The sequence below is a fragment of the Salvelinus alpinus genome, chromosome 9, assembly GCF_045679555.1.
Source record: "Salvelinus alpinus chromosome 9, SLU_Salpinus.1, whole genome shotgun sequence".
NCBI classification, from domain to species: Eukaryota; Metazoa; Chordata; class Actinopteri; order Salmoniformes; family Salmonidae; genus Salvelinus; species Salvelinus alpinus.
The window spans coordinates 51,059,524-51,083,795 of NC_092094.1; the positions used below are offsets into that span (position 1 = coordinate 51,059,524).

Genomic DNA, 24,272 nt, shown 5'->3' on the forward strand with positions numbered 1-24,272 from the left:
CCACAATGCAAATCACTGTATATGGAATACATATACGCTTATAGAGCAAAAACTATTCTATGTGCTGAGGTAAAAGTACTCTAGGGAATACTCAGTAGGGTCTGTAGAATGTATATATGGTGTCATTTCATGGGGCACTGAATAATACAGAGTGCTGCTGAACTTTTACTGTTGTCAAACAGCTTAAAATCGGGTGCCTGGACACTATACGGTACAAATATAGCGCTGTACAGGAAAAACGATTCTTTGTGCCGATGTTTCATTCTTAAGTTTTTATTTTATCAGAATATAAAAAGTTATGAATCATTGTTAATGTTTAAACAATTATTTTTCGTGTGTCGTTAATAAATACAGGCTATTGACGTTTTATACTATTACGCGGATTACTTTTATATTTTTAAATCTGAAATTCCGTGAACCGGAAGTCGCTGACGAGACAGTGATTAAATCTTTCCAATTGATTTGTACAAGTCGATAACAGTCGAGTCGTTGCTGTAGTTTGTTTATACTGTAGCCTACGTCCGCTAAAATACAGGTTTAAAAATGAATTTTAAAGTCCGCGCTGCAAGAAAAGAGGATTGTAAGGAAATATCTAGAATGATTATGGTGAGTTTGCTAAACAACGTCGTACACTCAACCTGTCACATGGTGCATGTTCAGTAAAAGAAATACTGTTTAGCCTCAATGTTAAAATTGTCATTTTATGTCCATAGCTCTATCAATTAATTTAAGAGTAGTTACATTTATACAAGTATACAATACTTCAGCTTTTTACCAAACCAGTGGTGGGGTGAAGGCTTTTTATTTTTATTTATTTTTTATTTAACTAGGCAAGTCAGTTAAGAACAAATTCTTATTTACAATGACGGCTTTGTTGTTTTTTGAACTGCAGATTGTCCCTTTAAGAACCAGTGGGTATATATCAAGATGAGGAATATTGAACAGATTCCCAGATGGCAGTTTGCATGTGTGTCTTACATGAAAAAACACGTTTACATTACCAAGTACATGAATGGGGTAAACCTACTCTAAGAGTATGTATTAGAGAGATTTGAATGCTAATCAACCCATCCACTGTGAGTACATCTGTTGTTGAGGTACAGTAGATCAACAAAGGTACAATACTCTAGCAGTAGTCAAGTTGCTGGTGCTGAAAAGCCTTGTTAGTGCATAGGTCAAATTAGATTGACAATGTCCTGTCTTTTTCGGCTTCAGAAAAAAGCTAATATTTTTGCTAGCTTTTTGTATTAATTTCAGTAAAAGTAATTTTGCTGCACTCACTGCTTTTTTACATTGTAGCGATCGCAAGCCAAATAGCCTATCATTCATAATAGCTGCATTTACATTGCAGTATAATTGCCTGTGTCCAAGTTGTGTTAGGCTACTACAGTTTGCTGAGTGCAGTAATTTTGCAGTTCAAGTGCAGATGTATTTTTACATTCTGCAAGTTATGTAAGGATGGAAGTAGAATGTTGGTTAGAAACCTGGGGTGCATTGTTTGATTAAAGGTTTGTTACGTTGCGTAACGGCTTGTACTGTGTAATCATTCGTCCAAAACGTTTTGCAATGGAAACCGTTAACTCCAAACGGAAAACGTTTGGATTTTTTTTTACACTGCTGCTACTTGCTGTTTGTTATCTATGCATAGTCACTTTACTCCTACCTACATGTACAAATGCCTCGACTAACCTGTACCCCCGCACATTGACTCGGTACCGGTACCCCCTTTATATAGCCTCTAGGGAACCAAATGGCTACCTGGACTATTTGCATTGTGTGCCCCCCCTCTCTTTTTACGCTGCTGCTGCTCTCTGTTTATCATATATGCATAGTCACTTTAACTATACATTCATGTACATACTACCTCAATTGGGGTGACAAACCAGTGTTCCCGCACATTGGCTAACCGGGCTATCTGCATTGTGTCCCGCCACCCACCACCCACCACCCGCCAACCCCTCTTTTATGCTACTGCTACTCTCTGTTCATCATATATGCATAGTCACTTTAACCATATCTACATGTACATACTACCTCAATCAGCCTGACTAACCGGTGTCTGTATGTAGCCTCTCTACTTTTATAGCCTCGCCTGTCTTTTTACTGTTTTATTTATTTACTTACCTATTCTTCACCTAACACCTTTTTTGCACTATTGGTAAGTAAGCATTTCACTGTAAGGTCTACCTACACCTGTTGTATTCGGCGCACGTGACAAATAATAAACTTTGATTTGACAATGACTCGGTACCGGTACCCCCTGTATATAGCCTCCACATTGACTGTGTACCGGTACCCCCTGTATATAGCCTCCACATTGACTCTGTACCGGTACCCCCTGTATATAGTCTCCACATTGACCTCGGTACCGGTACCCCCTGTATATAGTCTCCACATTTGACTCTGTACCGGAACCCCCTGTATATAGCCTCCACATTGACTCTGTACCGGTACCCCCTGTATATAGCCTCCACATTGACTCGGTACCGGTACCCCCTGTATATAGCCTCCACATTGACTCGGTACCGGTACCCCCTGTATTAGACCGCATATTGCATTGGATGCATACATGTTTACTGTATAGCCTTACCTATAGTGTGCACCCATAAAATGGGGTATCGGCCTACTCAGTGACACTCAAAGATTACAACTCTGTAGATTTTACAATAAAATTAGCATCATAGCTCTTATTGCAGCTTTTTGAATGTGGTAAGTGAGGACCCATATAAAGGTCATTTCGAGGTGTCATGAAAAAAAATTCACCTCCCTTCTCCATTGTTAAACATATTTTCACATGACTCCTCTTGTAGGGTAAACATTTTTTTGCACCCCCTCATTGAATTAATTCAAAAATAATGATTACGACCACAAATGACAATAACTGTAGAGACCCTTTATTTATAAGAGTGGATATCGACTACCACTTCAGCATGCTTTTGTGGCACAGTGGTTGCCACGCAGGTCTACAGGCCAGAAGGTCGAGAGTTCGCCGACCACCACAGACGAGACGCTGCCTGCCTGTTTTATCACACTACAATCAGAGCCAGCTGCAGAGAGCAAGGGGGCACCTGGACGGTACGTTGGCTGTTGGTGAGAAGGGCCTGGGGGTTGGGAAATGGGCCGGAGAGGTGATGAACCAGGCCGGGGAGATGATAAATCAAGGGCCGATGAACCATCTGTAGATTGGCCCTCAGGGCCCTGCGCCGTCTCTGGACTGTCGAAAACACCATCCCCTTTCAACACCTACAAGCAGATGGCGAATACAATACAAGCAATCTTAAATCATCTCCATGGGCTCCTTTGAGTTAAAAAGCTTAATCAAAAGAACTGATTTCATAAACATCTCAATCTAATTAACACATTTGTAGTGGCCTTTCAAGTGTCTTTTTCCACATGCTCTAACTAGGTCTGCTAATTCATTATGATGACAACACAGGAATCTAATATTTCCCTCTCACAATTTCTCCCATCCAGAAAAGAGCTGATTTGACATGTTCTAACTAGGTCTGCTAAACCATAAGATCACAAAACACACACTGTACAAGAGGACTCGGCTGCATGACAAGTACATACCGTACCTGGCTTATTAGTCGTCTGTCTGACGATGTTTCACGTGAACACGAAGACAATCCAGTTGTCAGATAATAGGTGGGACACACACGCCAGCCCTACTCCTAGCCGCCTTCAACATTTTCAGATTGCGAATGGAGCCACTCCTTTTGTGACGAAAACGAAATTGCAACACTGCACTACGCTCCGTCGACTTTGTTTGAAGATACATCTTCAGCCTTGCGGACAAACACGCTGCTATGGCCTAATAGTCATTGCATAGGCTATAAACCTAAATGTAGGCCTACAACGTTTTACATTGGGGATGGGCACGATTATTTGAAAAGATGTTAGTATTGAATTACTTCGGAGAGTATATCATTTTTAGAAAAAATATATAGGCCTATTTTAAGAGGCTCCATGTGAAGTGGGGTTTTTCTAATCAATGCAAAATGGAATTAAAATGATGGAATTAAGTTGGCTAAATGAGGAGTAGGCTACATGATCATACCTAATACTAATACTTCCCAGAGATCTAGACCGCCGTGTGCCCGGTGTGTTGATGCTCAGGAGGAGACCTGTGCGTAATCCTCTCTGCCAACTCCTTTTCTCTACTCAACCCAACCCCCCTCCTAAATGATCTTTTTAATTTATCTTCTTTGCATTATATTATCCAATAAAGTTTGTTTTAATTCAAACCAAGTCGCGGAAAACCAAAGGAGAACTCCAACACCCCTCCCCTTGTCCCTTTCCAAACTTCACCTCACCCTATTGCTGGTGACCAGCATGCTGCTACACTGGTGCTGGTGACCAGCATGCTGCTACACTGGTGCTGGTGACCAGCATGCTGCTACACTGGTGCTGGTGACCAGCATGCTGCTACGCTAGTGCTGGTGACCAGCATGCTGCTACACTGGTGCTGGTCACCAGCATGCTGCTACACTGGTGCTGGTCACCAGCAAAAGAAAAACATGAAGGCATTGCTAACAACAGCTAAGAATTTAGCCCACTAAGCTACTACTAACTAGCCGAGCTGTACAGACCCCACGGTCCGGCTTTAAGTAGCACACGTATAACCCAGCTAACGGAACATCTCGCCCATAGCTATGGCTACTGCTTTCCCCGTACTGGATGAACTAAACCAAGCACTCGAATTTGAACGCTTCGTGCTGCTTATTCCCACCAAGGTGGAAGAAAGAAAAGGGGTGATTCTAACGCCAGAATAGCCCAATAAATATATGTTAACAATATGTTCACCTGACTGGATGAGTTTAACATGCAGTATTTTTTTTAAATTCCTTAGACGAATTAGCATGTTACATATATAGTTAGCATAACGTTTTCTAATTTCATACATTTCTTCGAATTGTTACAAACTCTGTTTTACATAAAGCATGTAGATATGTTAATAATATGACCACCCTACTTTAAGTGATATGGCTTAAGTTACTGTAATGATGTATTCCGTGCAAATAGTCTGGGTTGCCATTTGATTAGGTGTTCAGGAGTCTTATGCCTTGGGGGTAGAAGCTGTTTAGAAGCCTCTTGGACCTAGACTTGGTGCTCCGGTACCGCTTGCCGTGCGGTACCAGAGAGAATACCAGCACGGCTGGAGTCTGACATTTTTTAGGGCCTTCCTCTGACACCGACTGGTATAGAGGTCCTGGATGACAGGAAGCTTATATGGTTACTAATGTCATAACAATATTACCACCTTATCTTGAGATATTGGACAGAAAGTGTTGAATTTAAGATTCCAGACAGGTAATTTGGTGCCTCATCGGAAGGGATTATCATTGACCTTTTCCGATTACTTGAAAATAAGATCTCAACAATAGTAAGTCCTATCCTGATGAAATAAAGTGTTCTGTGTTTCTGAGAAGCTGCTCTATATCATGGAATACACCAGAACAAAAGTTTTATTTTGACCCCCATCAAAATGGGAATTGGGAAGTGAAGTGGTCCGCTATTGGCCGTTGCTCTTGTCAGTCTATGAAAGACATTGTGTCATTGGATCTTCCTGAGACTGCCCCTACGAGGAGTTACCCCACAGTGAGACACCATCATAGAACCATGGTTACTTTAAGTAACCTTCAGTTTCTTCATGTAGGCCTACTGTCTTTTTACATTTCCACCCCCCACATTTGTCTGTTTCTCTAGGAGTTGGCTGTGTATGAGAAAATGGCAGACCAGGTGAAGACTTCTCATGAAGGTCATTTGACAACTTTTGCCAGTAATTTAAAGTTATTTCCTTTAAACTTGAACCTGAACTTAACCTGTCTCCGTTTCTCTGGCAGAGTTGGAGCGTGATGGGTTCTCTCCAAACCCCTTCTATGAATGCCTGATCGCTGAAGTGCCAGATGAACACAAGACCAAAGATGGTAAAAGATCTGCATTTCAATGGAACTTAACATACATGTACATGTACATGTGAAAATGTGTTGTGCTTGTATGGAAGCTCATATGTTCATATCAAATTTGATCAGATTGCAGTGCCTAATCATTAGTATTCAACCCCCTTGGGTTTCTTCACATTTTATTACAAAGTGGGATTAAAATTGATTGAATTGTCATTGATCTACACCAAATACTCTGTCAAAGGTTTTTTTTTTCTCGACTGAGGGACCTTACAGATAATTGTGTTTGCGGGGTACAGAAATGGGCTTGTTGCACACAGAGTGAGTTCATACAAATGATGTGATTTGCTAAGCAATTGTTTATTCCTGAACTGTTAATACTTTGTGCACCCTCCCCTGGTGAGGATAATGGCACTGAGCCTTTTTCTATCATGTTTTATAAAATGGGAGAACACATTGGGAGGGATCTTAGACCATTCCTCCATAGTGAATCTTTCCTTATCCTTGATGTCTTTCGATCTGCGCTTATGGACTGCCCTCTTCCATTCAAACACACATGTTTTCAATTGGATTCAAGTATGGAGACTGAGATGGCCATTGCAAAATGTAGATGTTTTTTATGTGTTTGAGGTCATTGTCTTGCTGGAAGATCCACTTGCGGCCATGTTTCAGTCTCCGGGCAGAGGCAACCAGGTGTGTGGCTAAAAGGACTTGGTAGTTGGTAGAGTTCGTGATGCTGTTGACCATAAGGTCCCCAGGACCAGTGGAAGCAAAACAGCCCCGTCACCATGTTTTACAGCTTTAGGTATGGTATTATATTCTGTGCATGCATCATTCTTTCACAGCCAAACCCAGCACTGGTCTGCATGGCCAAATAGCTCTATTTTCATCTCATCTGCCCGTAGCACCCAATTCCAATGCCATTTAGCAAACTGCAGCCGTTTACATTTTCTGATTGCTCTCAATAAAGGCTTTTTTATGTCAACCCTTCCAAGTAGCCTATTATCATGGATGTGGTGTCTAATTGTAGATTTGTAGACCCCAAGATGCAACCAAGTTCTGAAATTCTCCCACTGTGGCCTTTGGACTTTTCTTTGCCTCCTGAAGCATCTTCAGACACAAGATACACTTGGATCCTCTACCGGGCAGGTTAAATGTTGCCTTAATGATGGTAAGATCTATATTCGTTTTTTCAGTAGTTTTCTTTTGTTCCCATTGCCTGATTTATGAAAGTCAACAACCATTTGTTTCTTTCCCCATGGTGATGATGACAGAGATTGTACACACTCATTTTATACCCCAGTGGCGACATGAAAAAATGCTATAGTACACTATGGTCTAAATACTGTAGTATTACTATATTTATATACTATAGTATTCAGTAGTGTTTTTGGACATGACTGTAGTAAAATATAGTATTCACTTGTGTTTTTGAGGACTTAACTGTAGTATATTATAGTAACACCTGCCGATTTAGAGTTAGCAAAAATGGCATAACTACCAGACTAAGCCGGTTACTGTTTAATGAGGGGAACACCTCAACCAGAACATAAGACACACAGGTTTGTGACAGGCCACCTATTGAGTTGGGTCAACCGTTCTGAGAAATGCAACAGACCATACAACACCTTAGCAAAAATATAAACAATGTATTACAATTGTAACATCTAAACGTCAGACAGGTTCTAGGCCAAATAAAGGGAACCCGTATAGAGGCAGATATGAAGAACAAGCAACGTTTAAAGCTTAGAGGATTAGGTTTGCTTGTTTTACACAAATAACACATTAACAAGAGTACACCAAAATGACTTATTTGATCTGTTACCTCTACTGGATATACACCAGTGGTTTCAGAGATTCAAGTTCACAAGATGCCCAAAAACAGAGAGAAACAATACTGTACTTCTGATGGTAGAAAATAACAGTAAACTTAATTTATGTAAATCAATATTTTAGAAATACAAATGACTACTTAAAGACAGTCACCTTATTGGAGGGCGCTGCCAATAAACTGCCTGGACCACAAACCAGCAAAGCCTCTTCAAACAAATCAGCTGAAAACAAAATGACATTGCAGTGGCTTTACATAAGGAACATCTTAAAATTGTAACACATGAATAAACTCACTGATGGTCAAACTCAACACACCATTCAGAACTATCGACCACACCCCTGACATTTATTCAAGACAGCATGGTCACCAAATGGTTGCTCACAGAAACAAACCGACGCTCTCCCCTGAACATGATCAAGGGGTGCTTTTTATACAGTTCTTGCATGTCCTCCCCTAATAAGGGTGCTCAGAGAAACACTGACCAAAACTTTGGTTCCTAGCCTGTCACACAATATTCTTCTGTTACAAGATTGTAACTTGATTGAGGTTAAGATGAGGGTTATGGTGATGCCCATCTACTGTGTGACTCCAGTTAAAGAGCAGGTGGAGGCAGAGATGCAGTTCAGTTTAAGAGTCTTTATAGATTCAGGTAATGGAGACGATACAATACAGGGAATGAGTGACAGTTGTTGACATGAGACCAAGACTCTTGAATTGAGTCTTGGTTGGCTTTGTATGGAGTAAAGTTTATCTAAAAGGAGACGCAAGGTGCAAATAATAACAGCAATGAACATACATAATCATCTTTTAATGGCAATAATCAATGACTATATGCAAATGCAATACGCATATAAATGGGTAAAGCTATGCATATATACAGTGGGGAGAACAAGTATTTGATACACTGCCGATTTTGCAGGTTTTCCAACTTACAAAGCATGTAGAGGTCTGTAATTTTTATCATAGGTACACTTCAACTGTGAGAGACGGAATCTAAAACAAAAATCCAGAAAATCACATTGTATGATTTTTAAGTAATTAATTTGCATTTTATTGCATGACATAAGTATTTGATACATCAGAAAAGCAGAACTTAATATTTGGTACAGAAACCTTTGTTTGCAATTACAAAGATCATACGTTTCCTGTAGTTATTGACCAGGTTTGCACACACTGCAGCAGGGATTTTGGCCCACTCCTCCATACAGACCTTCTTCAGATCCTTCAGGTTTCGGGGCTGTCGCTGGGCAATACGGACTTTCAGCTCCCTCCAAAGATTTTCTATTGGGTTCAGGTCTGGAGACTGGCTAGGCCACTCCAGGACCTTGAGATGCTTCTTACGGAGCCACTCCTTAGTTGCCCTGGCTGTGTGTTTCGGGTCGTTGTCATGCTGGAAGATCCAGCCACGACCCATCTTCAATGCTCTTACTGAGGGAAGGAGGTTTTTAGCCAAGATCTCGCGATACATGGCCCCATCCATCCTCCCCTCAATATGGTGCAGTCGTCCTGTCCCCTTTGCAGAAAAGCATCCCCAAAGAATGATGTTTCCACCTCCATGCTTCACGGTTGGGAGGGTGTTCTTGGGGTTGTACTCAACCTTCTTCTTCCTCCAAACACGGCGAGTGGAGTTTAGACCAAAAAGCTCTATTTTTGTCTCATCAGACCACATGACCTTCTCCCATTCCTCCTCTGGATCATCCAGATGGTCATTGGCAAACTTCAGACGGGCCTGGAAATGCGCTGGCTTGAGCAGGGGGACCTTGCATGCGCTGCAGGATTTCAATCCATGACGGTGTAGTGTGTTACTAATGGTTTTCTTTGAGACTGTGGTCCCAGCTCTCTTCAGGTCATTGACCAGGTCCTGCCGTGTAGTTATGGGCTGATCCCTCACCTTTCTCATGATCATTGATGCCCCACGAGGTGAGATCTTGCATGGAGCCCCAGACCGAGGGTGGTTGACCGTCATCTTCAACTTCTTCCATTTTCTAATAATTAAGCCAACAGTTGTTGCCTTCTCACCAAGCTGCTTGCCTATTGTCCTGTAGCCCATCCCAGCCTTGTGCAGGTCTACAATTTTATCCCTGATGTCCTTACACAGCTCTCTGGTCTTGGCCATTGTGGAGAGATTGGAGTCTGTTTGATTGAGTGTGTGTACAGGTGTCTTTTATACAGGTAACAAGTTCAAACAGGTGCAGTTAATACAGGTAATGAGTGGAGAACAGGAGGGCTTCTTAAAGAAAAACTAACAGGTCTGTGATAGCCGGAATTCTTACTGGTTGGTAGGTGATCAAATACTTATGTCATGCAATAAAATGCAAATTAATTACTTAAAAATCATACAATGTGATTTTTTGGATTTTTGTTTTAGATTCCGTCTCTCACAGTTGAAGTGTACCTATGATAAAAATTACAGACCTCTACATGCTTTGTAAGTAGGAAAACCTTCAAAATCGGCAGTGTATCAAATACTTGTTCTCCCCACTGTATATATACATAGTAGCCGTTAATAGTGAAGGGCCAGAAAGGGGGTGGAATAGCATGCAGCATGGTAGGCCGAAGCTATAGCAGACTAATTTATCAATGGCTGCATAGTATGGCAAGCAAACAAACAAAATGAAAATAGCAAGCATAGCCATAAAACAGGCCTAGTTAGCATAACAAAGGCAATGCACAAAAAGGGCAACAATTATTAACGTGTCAATCATCAGACAATCATAAATATGCTAGGTATTTGAAATGCTCCTCTTTGATAATATGATATGTGACTTCAAGTCTTACGTATTTATGATTGTCTGAGTAGAGCAAGCCACTATCTTCCAAAAATACCACAGCTTCCAAAATATAAACACATGTAACAACTTGTAAGATTTTACTGAGTTACAGTTCATATGAGGAAATCAGTCAATTTAAACAAATAAATTAGGCCCTAGTCTATGGGTTTCACATGTCTGGGAATACAGATATGCATATGTTGGCCACAGATGCCTCACAATGGGCCTCGGGATCTCATCACGAAGACACATTTCCGAGTTGAGCAGGACTATTATGAGATGGCGTTACATTGAGATGCCACCGGGCTGCAAGCAAAGTCGGGAGAAGAGGAATATTGGGACAGGGACTATTGAGAATTTTCCAGAACATGTGTGGCCGTTATACATTTCAGGATAGTCAGCAAGATGAGTGCACTATATGTGGGTCTGGGTCATTAGACACCATTAGACATGCACCTGTCTGGGGAGTGGACATGACTGGTTATTTCTGTGACGGTGTTGTGGCCTAATATGTACTGTTGCTATGGTTACACCTATTGGGTCTTTTCCAGAACACGGGTGTTCCTGTCGGAGGAACTAGCAGGATGACGTGTGTTTGTTTTTGTAAAGTGCTATGGACTGTTGCTATGGTCCTACATCCATGCACCTGTCTTAGTCGAGAACAAGTCTCTATGTTTGATCTATTGGTGTGGCTCTACAGTTTCCATGCCCTAATATGAAACCAAACTAAAATGAGTGCAAGGCAATAAGATAACGGTGGCTAAATGCCAGAGGGGATGAGTCCTTAAGAGGAGTTACTATGTGTGACATAAGGAGGAAAAATGTATAAGAAGTATGTGCCAAGACTGGAAAGTGAGTTACTTTCATGAACCAACTCAGCTTTTATAATGGTGTAATAAAAGTCTGTTTGACTGAATATTTCCACGATAGGACACCGAAAGGTGGATTTCCGAGGAGGAATGGAGGGGGGAAAAATATGAAGAAGAGGTTGAAGGGAATGTGGAAAGCAGAGGTTGGATTTGAATTTGAGGAAGATGGCAATAAAAATGGAGATGGAGTGTCGAAGAAGATTGGTGTCACGTGCGAACAGAGTGAGCTGTGCACCAGACCGAGTTCTGGAGGTGAAGTGGAAGTGAATGAGGGCGAGTTAAGTGAGGTGGAAGGTGTGGTGAAGAGCTCAGAACCTGAGCCTGACATCAATGAACACGATAAAGAAGAATCTGGTGCAGTAGGAATGGGTGGGAAAGGAGTTGGGTGCAGTTGAATCAGTGAAAGTATCTTGAAGTGGACCTGTGATATTTGTTTGTTTCTTCCGACCAGATGGAGCGGGTGATCCGTGTCACGCAACTTCGGTCAAGACCTGTTTTTTTGCTTTGCTCTTAGGAACAGGGCACCGTTGAAAGGAGTGATTACTGGGGTAGCGTTAAGCGTCGCGGTGGAGCAATTGAAGTTGAAGATTCCTGGTGTTTGTGACGCCCATCTTTTGTTGTGACGCAGACCCGGTGGGAAGCGTGGTGAAATAGAGGAGTCACTGTCAGTCCTTTTGAGTTTTGAGTCAGTCTTTACCCAGCATTCATGCTAGGATACAATTGAAGTCGGAAGTTTACATAAACTTACGTTGGAGGCATTAAAACTCGTTTTTCAACCACTCCACAAAATTCTTGTTAACAAACTATAGTTTTGGCAAGTCGGTTAGGACAACTACTTTGTGCATGACACAAGTTATTTTTCCAACAATTGTTTACAGACAGATTATTTCACTTATAATTCACTGTATCACAATTCCAGTGGGTCAGAAGTTTACATACACTAAGTTGACTGTGCCTTTAAACAGCTTGGAAAATTCCAGAAAATGATGTCATGGCTTTAGAAGCTTCTGATAGGCTAATTGACATCATTTGAGTCAATTGGAGGTGTACCTGTGGATGTATTTCAAGGCCTACCTTCAAACTCAGTGCCTCTTTGCTTGACATCATACGAAAATCAAAAGAAATCAGCCAAGACCTCAGAAAACAAATTGTAGACCTCCACAAGCCTGGTTCATCCTTGGGAGCAATTTCCAAATGCCTGAAGGTATCACGTTCATCTGTACAAACAATAGTACGCAAGAAAAACACCATGGGACCACGCGGCCGTCATACCGCTCAGGAAGGAGACGCGTTCTGTCTCCTAGAGATGAACGTACTTTGGTGCGAAAAGTGCAAATCAATCCCAGAACAACAGCAAAGGAACTTGTGAAGATGCTGGAGGAAACAGGTACAAAAGCATCTACATCCACAGTAAAAGGAATCCTATATCGACATAACCTGAAAGGCCGCTCAGCAAGGAAGAAACCACTGCTCCAAAACCGCTATAAAAAAGCCAGACTGCGGTCTGCAACTGCACATGGGGACAAAGATCGTACTTTTTGGAGAAATGTCCTCTGGTCTGATGAAACAAAAATGGAACTGTTTGGCCATAATGACCATCGTTATGTTTTGAGGAAAAAGGGGGAGGTTTGCAAGCCGAAGAACACCATCCCGACCGTGAAGCACGGGTGTGGCAGCATCATGTTGTGGGGATGCTTTGCTGCAGGAGGGACTGGTGCACTTCACAAAATAGATGGCATCAGAGGAAGGAAAATTATGTGGATATATTGAAGCAATATCGCAAGACATCAGTCAGGAAGTTAAAGCTTGGTCGCAAATGGGTCTTCCAAATAGACAATGACCCCAAGCAAAATGGCTTAAAGACAACAAAGTCAAGGTATTGGAGTGGCCATCACAAAGCTCTGACCTCAATCCTATAGAACATTTGTGTGCAGAACTGAAAAAGTGTGTGCGAGCAAGGAGGCCTACAAACCTGACTCAGTTACACCAGCTCTGTCAGGAGGAATGGGCCAAAATTCACCCAACTTATTGTGGGAAGCTTGTGGAAGGCTACCCGAAACGTTTGACCCAAGTTAAACCATTTAAAGGCAATGCTACCAAATTACTAATTGAGTGTATGTAAACTTCTGACCCACTGGGAATGTGATGAAAGAAATAAAAGCTGAAATAAATCATTCTCTCTACTATTATTCTGACATTTCACATTCTTAAAATAAAGTGGTGATCCTAACTTGACCTAAGACAGGGAATTTTTACTAGGATTAAATGTCAGGAATTGTGAAAACCTGAGTTTTAAATGTATTTGGCTAAGGTGTATGTAAACTTCCGACTTCAACTGTACAGTACCAGTCAAAAGTTTGGACACACCTACACATTTCTAAAAACAATTTTCTACATTGTAGAATAATAGTGAAGACATCAAAACTATGAAATAACATATGGAATCATGTAGTAACCAGAAAAGTGTTAAACAAATCAAAATAAATTTGAGATTCTTCAAAGTAGACACCATTTGCCTTGATGACAGCTTTGCACACTCTTGGCATTCTCTCAACCAGCTTCAAGAGGAATGCTTTTCCAACAGTCTTGAAGAAGTTCCCACATTTGATGAACACGTGGAGTGGTTGAAAAACGAGTTTTACTGACTCCAACCTAAGTGTATGTAAACTTCCGACTTATATTATTATTATTAATATATATTTTTTTGCTAAATAGGTGGGGCTCACCTGCCCTGAATGACGGGTCACCACTGATCTTGGTGGCAAATGCTGTTTGCCTCCAACCTTGTTTTAGTACCACAGCTTCCTCTGAGCTTGATGTCAGTGGCCATCGACAACAGGGCATCATAGATCTCCCCGAGTTGGTAACGCACAGGTTTCACAGCCTCCACCCGGCTCTCCCAGCTCGTGGTGCCTGGTGGTTTCACTGTGAGTCCATCTTTTACGTACTTTTTCGGCAAGTCCCAGCGGTGTGTAGATCCGGATAAAAAAATCTCTTGGATGGTGTTAAAAAAACTCAGGAGCCTCCAAGCAACATGATGCTTCATCAGAGAGAAGCAGGTTCAGTGAGTGCGCGCTGCATGGCACAAAAAAGGACCTTGGATTGATATCCTGCACTCTCTTTTGAACTCCGCTGTGCCTCCCCCATATATTCGCTCCGTATTCATACCCTTGCCCTCTCATGTCCATGTTGTCATGTTTCTGTAGTTTTGAACTGAGCAACTCGGTCATACCCGCCCCTGTTGCGTCAAGCAGTTCACTAAACTCCAGGAAGTGCTCTCGTGCGCACTGACCCATCATCCTCGGTTGAAACAAAATGCACCACCATGGCCGTCTGCTCTGTTTTGCTCTTGTCTGGTGTGCTGTCCAAAATTATAGAAAAATATTTAGCTGCTTTTAGCTCACTGCACGCTGTCTGCTGGATCTCTTGTGCCAGCATGTCAATGATTTTGTTCTGGATTATTTTAGAGGTAGTGCATGTGTTTCTTTGGATTGTACTCTCCTTACATGCTCCTTCATGATTCCATCAAAAATAACCAGCATTTCCACAAACTTCAGAAAGTTCCCATTATTTGGCTCGTTCAGCCTGTCAGTGGTCCCACGTAGCGCAATGTTCTGGGTGGCCATTACACGTATCAGGGCTATGAGTCAATGCAGCATCTACTGCCATTGGAGAGTCTCCGTCAATAGCTCGCTGGGCTTGGGCATCAATAGTTTGCTTGGACACCAGCCTGATCTCCAGCTCCTTCCACCTCTGGACACTATCTAGGTGGTCATGCGACTTGTCATGCGAGCTGAGGAGGTGGCACAGATTCGTCCAGTCCCTGGTTCCATCCCTGACCATCCCTGGTTCCATCCCTGACCAGCGCAGATTTGCAATCGTGTGAAAAAAGTTTGAGGCAAAAATAGAAGGCTGGATCATTTTGCTTGGAATAGACAAGCCATGGTCTCTCCACTCTCTCCCTGTTCGCCATCCTCCTATTGTGTAGTGGCCCCTCATCTCTTGGGAAATTCCCCCCCTTTCCCTGACGTGGCCCAGCCTGCACTAACATGTCCCGTAAAGATCCATTCATATATTTTTGCCACTCACCGGGATCTTTTATGTTTTTTGTCTGGTAGTCGGATTTAGCAGCAGCACCACCACTGTCATCGGGGACGGGGAGCGACGAATCTGATTCTGGGTCCAAGATAGTAGCTCTCCGCCAGCATTGCTTGGTGTGGCTAGGCCTGGTGCTACCACCTGTTCTTGTCCACGCAGAGAGCTGTCGTCATCGGTGGAAGTGTATGGCTCGGACTCCTCCGGTTCGCCCTCTTCGCTGTTAGAACCAGCGAACTGGGGCTCGTCCATCTCGGCGAATGAACAGCTTGTCCTAGGAGGCTTGCCCTTCTCCACACCGGCTGATGGACAATGCTGCACGTTCATACATTTAAGCAGAGATTTTATTTGTTTTAGAGATTGCGCCACTTTTCTCATTCATTTTGTTTAAATATTTGCTTCCTGATAGTTTTTGTCTCTTAGACATGGTAGCAAATCTTGTTTGAGATCTCCATAGCTTACTTTTAGCTGAATTTATATCCACTAGTAGTAGCTAGCTAATGTTAACAGGCTAGGTTAGGCTACTGCCTTAATCACTAATCGTCTTAGTCACACACAAACACTAAAAAACAAAACAATAATTTGATTAGCAGATTAATTTGTATTAATGTTTCACAATTGGATAATCCCATATAAACACACACATCACCATAGCTACCAAGGATAGTGGGAGTGAACTTCGGGAGAAGCGGGAATGGGGTGGGGGCGGGAACTGAAGCAACGGCTATGAGCTGGTGGCTGGGGCACCGGCTGTGTAGTAGCCAATCGGGGGCGCCGGAGGGCGGTAGTCAATTGCCAAAATGTCACCCCAAATTCAAGTGCCGACATAGGCAGCCGCCAAATCTTGCCTAATGGGAGAGCCAGCCCTGAGTATACTACAGTCATGTCCGCAAAAACACGACAGTGAGTACTACCGTAAAGTCCGCAAAAATACTACAGTGAATACTGTAGTATAATACAGACATGTCCACAAAAAACACTATAGTGAATACTAGTGCTGAGCGATTTAAAAAAACGTTGTCGGTTCAAATACTTAAATTCCATTTAGTTAGTATTTTTTTTGTGAGCCCAACGCACTGTTTCTCGAGAGACATGAAATCATTTGCGAGAGAACTCAAATCTAGAACCTTGTGAGACGCTGGGCTAATGGGATTTTTCATTAAGCAAATATTCAAACCTAGTTCAGTGCAGAAACGTGGTAATTAACTACAATGACCATAATCCACTGCCTCAGTTTTTTCTGTTTCGAACAGAGACCGATCAGAGAGGAAGTCGAAGTGAGAGGTTTCACTCTCGCCAAAATCTGTCAAAAATAAGTCCTTCGCGTTTCTATGGGATTATTTTGTCGCCTGTCTTCCTGCCTTTGGGACAATGACTGCTATTGTTAGGGCGGAGGCATGAGCATCTCATCGTTATACAGATCTCTGGATGGAAACACTTTCACGCCTGCTACGTTACAATAGATGCACGCAAACTGCATAGATCGCATGAGAGGAATGTACACAACAGAACCACGAAAGGGACAGAGACAGTTTGTGAAAGTATAACTTATCTACTTTGAAGAACAAGTCATGATTTCATCAGACCGCTCTGAAGAATACTTAGGCAATCTAGCTAAATAGGGAGAATAACTGGTTGGCTGACTGCTACTGCCTGAGCAGAGATGAGATGATAACTTTAAGGTAAAAAAAGAAAAGTCATCAAATAAAAACAAAGTAATATACACAACATAAATATTTAATTATTTCATAGTAACTTCAAATTGTTCTATTGAGGTCTACCCAATGTGGACCTGACAAAGACAATGGAATATTTTTTGTTGTTGAATTTCCTTTAAAAAGCTCTAAAATCATTGTAATGTCAATATAAAAGTACCCAGGCAAGATGGCGCCGACAGACATGGCAGCTCTGCTTCTAGCTCCTAAGCAACTTTGCAGTATTTAAAAAATATGTATTTATTTTACATTTTTTAATTTAACCTTTATTTAATTATATGCAAGTCATTTAAGAACAAATTCTTATTTACAATGACGTCCTACCCCGGCCAAACCCAGACGACGCTGGGTCAGTTGTGCTCTGCCCTATGGGACTCCCAATCACAGCCGGTTGTGATACAGCCTGGAATCAAACCAAGGCCTGTAGTGACGCCTCTAGCACTGCGATGCAGTGCCTTAGACCGCTGCCTGTGTTATTTCTTACATTATTAGCCCAGAACGATTTTTGTGTTATTACATACAGCCGGAAATAACTTTTGGATATCAGAGCGGTGGTAACTCACCAGCATTACGACCAGGAATACGACTTTACCGATCCTTTGTTCGTTCCCCCCAGGGCAATTGAACTTATCCTAGAGGCTTCTAGTCCGACTCAGGAGGCGTGCACACCATCCACTGCTTCCGAGTATATTACTTGCTAATATACAGTCTCTGGACAATAAAGTAGACGAGCTCAGGGCGAGGATCTTCTTCCAGAGAGACATCAGGGACTGTAACATACTCACGGAATCATGGCTCTCTCCGGATATACTGTCCCCGTTCAAACAGCCAGCTGGGTTCTCAGTACATCGCGCAGACAGGAATAAAGAACTCTCCGGGAATAAATATGGTAGTGAGAGGAAGCCCACTGGTGGGCAGTGGGAGAAGATGTAGCGAGAGGGATTTTGGCCAACATTCTGCAAATTTTCTCATCAATGAAACATTTGCTCTCAATACAGTTTTTTGTTCCCAGAACTATAGTCTACAATGGACAGAGTGGACTAAGTTTTGTAGACTTTACCCTTTGCAAAAGTTTTTTTAAATTGCGCTGTGTAGAAGGAGTGCAAAGGCGAATTGAGTTACTGCACACGCGCACTTCACAGAGTAGGCTTTCCCAAACGGAAATATGCAGACGCATGCTAGAATGTTCCAATAGGATCTCGCTAGTGCGTGCCTGGCTCTGCCCATCTCCTTGCTTGTTCAGCCCACTATGACTCATTTTAATACAAACAGTGTAGTTATTCCCTCTGTAAGGCAATCAAACAGCCAAAACGTCAGGACAGAGACAAAGTGGAGTCGCAATTCAACAGCTCAGACACGAGACGTATGTGGCAAGATCCACAGACAATCACGGATTACAAAGGGAAACATCGCGGACACCGACGTCTTGCTCCCGGACAAGCTAAATACTTTATTCGCCCACTTTGTGGATAGCACAGTGCCACCGACGTGGCCCGCTCCCAAGAGTTGTGGGCTCTCGTTCTCCATGGTCGACGTGAGTAGGACATTTTAAGCGTGTTAACCCTTGCAAGGCTATTGGCCTAGACGGCATCTCTAGCCACTTCCTCAAAGCATGTGCAGACCATCTGGCTGGAGTGTTTACAGACATATTCAATCTCTCCCTATCCCAGTCTGCTGTCCCCACTTGCTTCAAGATGCCACCATTGTTCCTGTACCCAATAAAGCAAAAGTAACTGAACTAAACGACTATCGCCCCTTATCACTCACTTCTGTCGTTATGAAGTGCTTTAAGAGGATAGTTAAGGATCATATCACCTCTACCTTACCTGACACCCTAGACCAGGAGTGTCAAACTCAAATACCCAGTGGGCCAAAATGTAAAACCTGAACAAAGTCGCGGGCCAACATTGAACAAATGAACCTTTTAATATGGACCCAAACAAGTTTTGCTTTAACATTGAATATGGAACAAGCATCGCTTATTACCATACAATATATAATTTAATAGTGGAGACATGCAAAATCGAATTTCAAATGAAAAAACACATCAATGGCATTCATTTATTAAATAAATAAAATTGAAATAAAAATCGTATGCCTCCTTTCTATTTGCAGCCTTCTGATTTAAATACCAAAATAAACATTTTCCACTGGCTAATAATTTTACAAATAAAATGATAATAAATCAATCAACCATTCAAGCCCATGCCTTGTAGCAAGAAAAAGTGCACAAAGAAAACGTTAATTATTGCACACTGATCTAATCTGATGTGCCCAAGCCAGATACCTGGCATCTCTTCTTGGATGCTAGTTCACTCCTTACTTACAGCCACGTTGACTCCACAAACAAGACAAACAGGTTTGTCTTTTACATATGTAAACAGATATTCTGCCTCCCACTTGTCCAGAAAGCTCCTGTTTTCTGCCTTTCTTTTCGCCATTTTTGGGAAGGGATAGCGCGCTGACAGTTGTAGCGTCTATGTTGCTATGACTACTGTCACAGAGGAGAGGGCGTTTCTGGGTCCTGTCCTGATTGGCGCGCGAAAACAACAGCAGAGCATTATGGGATTCGTAGTATTAGCGGTGAATGCGCTGTATAATACCGGCGGGCCAGCTCTAGTAGTAATTTGGTATTGTCTCGCGGGCCAAATATAATTACCCCGCGGGCCAAATTTGGCCAGAGTTTGACACCCATGCCCTAGACCCACTTTAATTTGCCTACCGCCCCAAAAAACAGACGATGCAATCGCCATCACACTGCACACTGTCCTATCCCTATCTGGACAAGAGGAATACCTATGTAAGAATGCTGTTTATTGACTATAGCTCAGCATTCAACACCATAGTACCATCCAAGCTCATCATTAAGATCGGGGCCCTGGGTCTGTGCAACTGGGTTCTGGACTTCATGACGGGCCGCTCCCAGGTGGTGAAGGTAGGAAACAACACCTCCACTTTGCTGATCCTCAACACAGGGGCCCCACAAGGGTGCGTGCTCAGCCCCCTCCTGTACTCCCTGTTCACCCTTGACTGCATGGCAACGCAGGCCTATAACTCAATCATCAAGTTTGCAGACGACATCACAGTAGTAGGCCTGATTACCAACAATGACAAGACAGCCTACAGGGAGGAGGTGAGGGCCCTGGGGGAGTGCTGCCATGAAAATAACCTCACCCAACGGCAACAAAACAAAGGTGCTGATCATTGACTTCAGGAAACAGCAGAGGGAGCACCCTCCCCTATCCACATCAATGGGACTGCAGTGGAGAAGGTGAAAAGCTTAAAGTTCCTCAGCGTACATAATCACTGACAAACTGAAATGGTCCACCCACACAGACAGTGTGGTGAAGAAGGCGCAACAGCGCCTCTTCAACCTCAGGAAGCTGAAGAAATTTGGCTTAGCACCTAAAACCCTCACAAACTTTTACAGATGCACAATTGACAGCATCCTGTCGCGCTGTATCCGCCTGGTACGGCAACTGCACCGCCCGCAACCGCAGGGCTCTCCAGAGTGTGATGCGGTCTGCCCAATGCATCATCGGGGACAAACTACCTGCCCTCATTTTGACAGCTATCTTTTTGAGATGTAATTTTTTACTTTTTAAACAAAAGCTCTTTCTCTGAGAAATTATATTAGTATAATATAATTTCCCCCTTTTTTGCATACAATATAGCTCAGAATTGTATTATTTATTTCGTATTTTTTGCTCATCTTTATCAAGGGTGTCAATAATTTGAGGTGACTGCATATAACTAAGACATTTTAGTTATTTAGTTTTTATTTAATTGTAAACATTTTTATTTCTTTTCACTTTGACATTATGGAGTATTTTGTGTAGATCCGTGACAGCCGTTTATTATCCCATCACGAAAGACGGCACCCTACACAGAGCAATGTCCCCAATCACTGCCCTGGGGCATTGGGAAAAGTTTTAGACCAGAGGAAAGGGTGCCTCTTACTGACCCTTCAACACCGCTTCCAGCAGCATCTGGTCTCCCAAGTTCTAGAGTTTCATCAGAACGTTCCAACAACATTAATGTAAAAAATTCATTACACCTCATGTCTTGTTCCTGTTGTCGAACCAATAAAGTCCCTGTTAGATGAGCTACTGATCCATTCATAGCTGTTTGTCTGTTGGCAAGGTTAGAGATACTCACACACAGTGCTTTTAACACACAGTGCCTTCAGAAAGTATTTATACCCATATTCCACATTTTGTTGCGTTGTTTTCACCCATCTACAGAAAATACCACAGGGACATTCAATGTCGTCTAGGTAAGCAACTCCAGTTGAACTTGATAGGTGTAAGCAATAGGGGGAATGCACGTTGAAGTAAATCTCAGCTGTGTTAGAAGTCAATAGAACACTTTTGATCATAGTGATTGAGGAGTATCTTTAGAACAGGCTAATATGCCCCACCAACATTAGACAACTATTCAGAATCAATGATGACCAACACAGACATGGTGGCGTAGCAGGAAGATCTGAATGCTGTGAGCCAAGAGGTTGTAAATTCAAACCCAGGTAAGGACATGTTGAATAATAATGACTGAATAAATGAACATGCACAATATCATATATGTCAAATACTGTATATAAGTTTAGGCCTCCCGAGTGGCGCAGCGGGTTAAGGCACTACATCACATCGCTGTACTGAGGTGCCACTACAGCTATGACTAGGAGCCCCATAGGGTGGCACACAATTGACCATCCGGGTTAGGGGAGGGTTTGGCTGGGGGGCTTTAGCTCATCGTGCTCTAGCGTCTCTTTGTGGGGGGCCGGGCGAAGCTGACTCGGGTTGTCAGTTGAATAGTGTTTCCTCTGACACGTTGGTGCGGGTGACTTCCAGGTTAAGCTTTGTGTCAAGCAGCGCGGCTTGGTGGGACATGTTTTGGCGATGAGACAAGGTTGTAACTACCAATTGGGTATCTCGGAATTGGGGAGAAAATTGTGTTTAAAAAATGTATACTGTAAGTATGTTAAAAGCACTGTGTGTGAGTATCCCAAACCTTGCCAACAGACAAAAAGAGCTGTGAATTGATCAGTAGTTCACCAATCAAGGAATTTATGGGCTTGGCAACAGTAACAAGGTGTATTGAAACATAAACATTTGGGACCATCAGGCGACGTCCTGACAACCGACACACATTAATGTTCTTGCACTGTCCCATAAAACGTGTCTAGAACATTAATATTCTGAAAACCTAACCGTGCTCTAGATAAGTTTTGCTTGACATTAAGGGAATGTTCTCCTAACTTTAACACCAAAACATTCTAAAACGGCTCTCAGAAGGTTTTTTGCTAACATGGATAGAATGTTCTCCTAACTAACGGAAAACTGGACGCTCAAACATGAGGGGAACATTACGGGTAACACAGTTGGGTATCAGCTGACACTGCTTGTTTGTTGTGTGAAGGGTACACCGTCGTTGGGTACGCCCTTTACTTCTACACCTACAGCACGTGGAAGGGGCGGTCCGTGTACATGGAGGACCTCTATGTAATGCCTGACTTTAGAGGTAAATATGCATGTACACTTATTAGCCTACTGTACAACTATACTACCGTGTCTGTACAACAGTATCTGTTAAGTTCATAATTGAGTCAGCCAAATGTTCTACCAGATGTATAGAAAGAAATGGGAAAATTGGAAGAAATAAATCACACTTTGGGCTTTGCATTTGGTGTTTAAACACGGGAATGATTTGAGAAAGTACTGCTGTTAGGCTAGAAATGCTCCACCTCATGTCTGTTTAAATTTCTCCCTGTAGGAAAAGGCATCGGAAAGGGACTGATGGCCAAAGTAGCTCAGGTCGGTTTCACGTTCCACTGTATGGCCGATCCCAACTGGGACTCCTGCATCTATCTACCATGTTCATTATTATGTATGACTGACACATGAAGGACATTGTGTGATAAGAAGGTTCATTTATTGCCATTGAACCGCGTCCTCTGAATAGAAGTGATGCTGTGTTCTCTCTATGCTTGATTAGTTGTGTGTGGTTGCTTCTCCAGGTAGGGGTGGAGAAGCAGTGTGTGCGGCTGCAGTTGTCTGTCCTAGAATGGAACAAACCTTCACTAGATTTCTACATTGCCAAGGGTGCCGAGGACCTGACTGCCAAAGAAGGTTGGCACTTCTTACGGTTTGATGGACAAACCCTGGACACATTAGCTAAGGAAGCACCTAAAGATTAGAGCATTTTATAGGCCTGGGTCTAGTTTAGTTCCGCCCATAACATCACACAGTGGGCAGGTTCATTTTGCATTGGTGGGTGGAGATTTCACTTTTCACTTTAGGACTAATGGAAACGCAGCTCAGCCGGAGCCCTGGGCGATGCAAAACAAACAAACCCAGTCCTCCTTTATGTTTAATGTGCATTTAAATATAGTCAAACATTATTAAATTTTTATATATACAGTGGGGAGAACAAGTATTTGATACACTGCCGATTTTGCAGGTTTTCCTACTTACAAAGCATGTAGAGGTCTGTAATTTTTATCATAGGTACACTTCAACTATGAGAGACGGAATCTAAAACAAAAATCCAGAAAATCACATTGTATGATTTTTAAGTAATTAATTTGCATTTTATTGCATGACATAAGTATTTGATACATCAGAAAAGCAGAACTTAATATTTGGTACAGAAACCTTTGTTTGCAATTACAGAGATCATACGTTTCCTGTAGTTCTTGACTAGGTTTGCACACACTGCAGCAGGGATTTTGGCCCACTCCTCCTTACAGATCTTCTCCAGATCCTTCAGGTTTCGGGGCTGTCGCTGGGCAATACGGACTTTCAGCTCCCTCCAAAGATTTTCTATTGGGTTCAGGTCTGGAGACTGGCTAGGCCACTCCAGGACCTTGAGATGCTTCTTACGGAGCCACTCCTTAGTTGCCATGGCTGTGTGCTTCGTGTCGTTGTCATGCTGGAAGACCCAGCCACGACCCATCTTCAATGCTCTTACTGAGGGAAGGAGGTTGTTGGCCAAGATCTCGCGATACATGGCCCCATCCATCCTCCCCTCAATACGGTGCAGTCGTCCTGTCCCCTTTGCAGAAAAGCATCCCCAAAGAATGA

The 24,272-nt window shown here is 42.6% G+C and overlaps 1 protein-coding gene across 1 annotated transcript; it reads left to right on the forward strand.

Moving 5' to 3' along the window:
- Positions 1-420: 420 nt before the first annotated feature.
- sat2b (spermidine/spermine N1-acetyltransferase family member 2b) lies at positions 421-23,528 on the forward strand. The gene is made up of 6 exons (XM_071326596.1): positions 421-606; positions 5,710-5,761; positions 5,847-5,930; positions 22,609-22,710; positions 22,963-23,003; positions 23,207-23,528. Exons 1-6 carry the CDS (start codon positions 544-546, stop codon positions 23,384-23,386), a joined length of 522 nt encoding a protein of 173 aa, XP_071182697.1. The 5' UTR covers positions 421-543; the 3' UTR covers positions 23,387-23,528.
- Positions 23,529-24,272: the final 744 nt, after the last annotated feature.

Excerpts from the sequence above, each read along its gene's own strand:
- sat2b (XM_071326596.1), top strand. The coding sequence starts at position 544 with ATGAATTTTAAAGTCCGCGCTGCAAGAAAAGAGGATTGTAAGGAAATA. Across the intron at positions 22,711-22,962 it reads TGTAATGCCTGACTTTAGAG|GAAAAGGCATCGGAAAGGGA; the intron begins GTAAATATGCAT and ends TTCTCCCTGTAG. Across the intron at positions 23,004-23,206 it reads TGATGGCCAAAGTAGCTCAG|GTAGGGGTGGAGAAGCAGTG; the intron begins GTCGGTTTCACG and ends TTGCTTCTCCAG.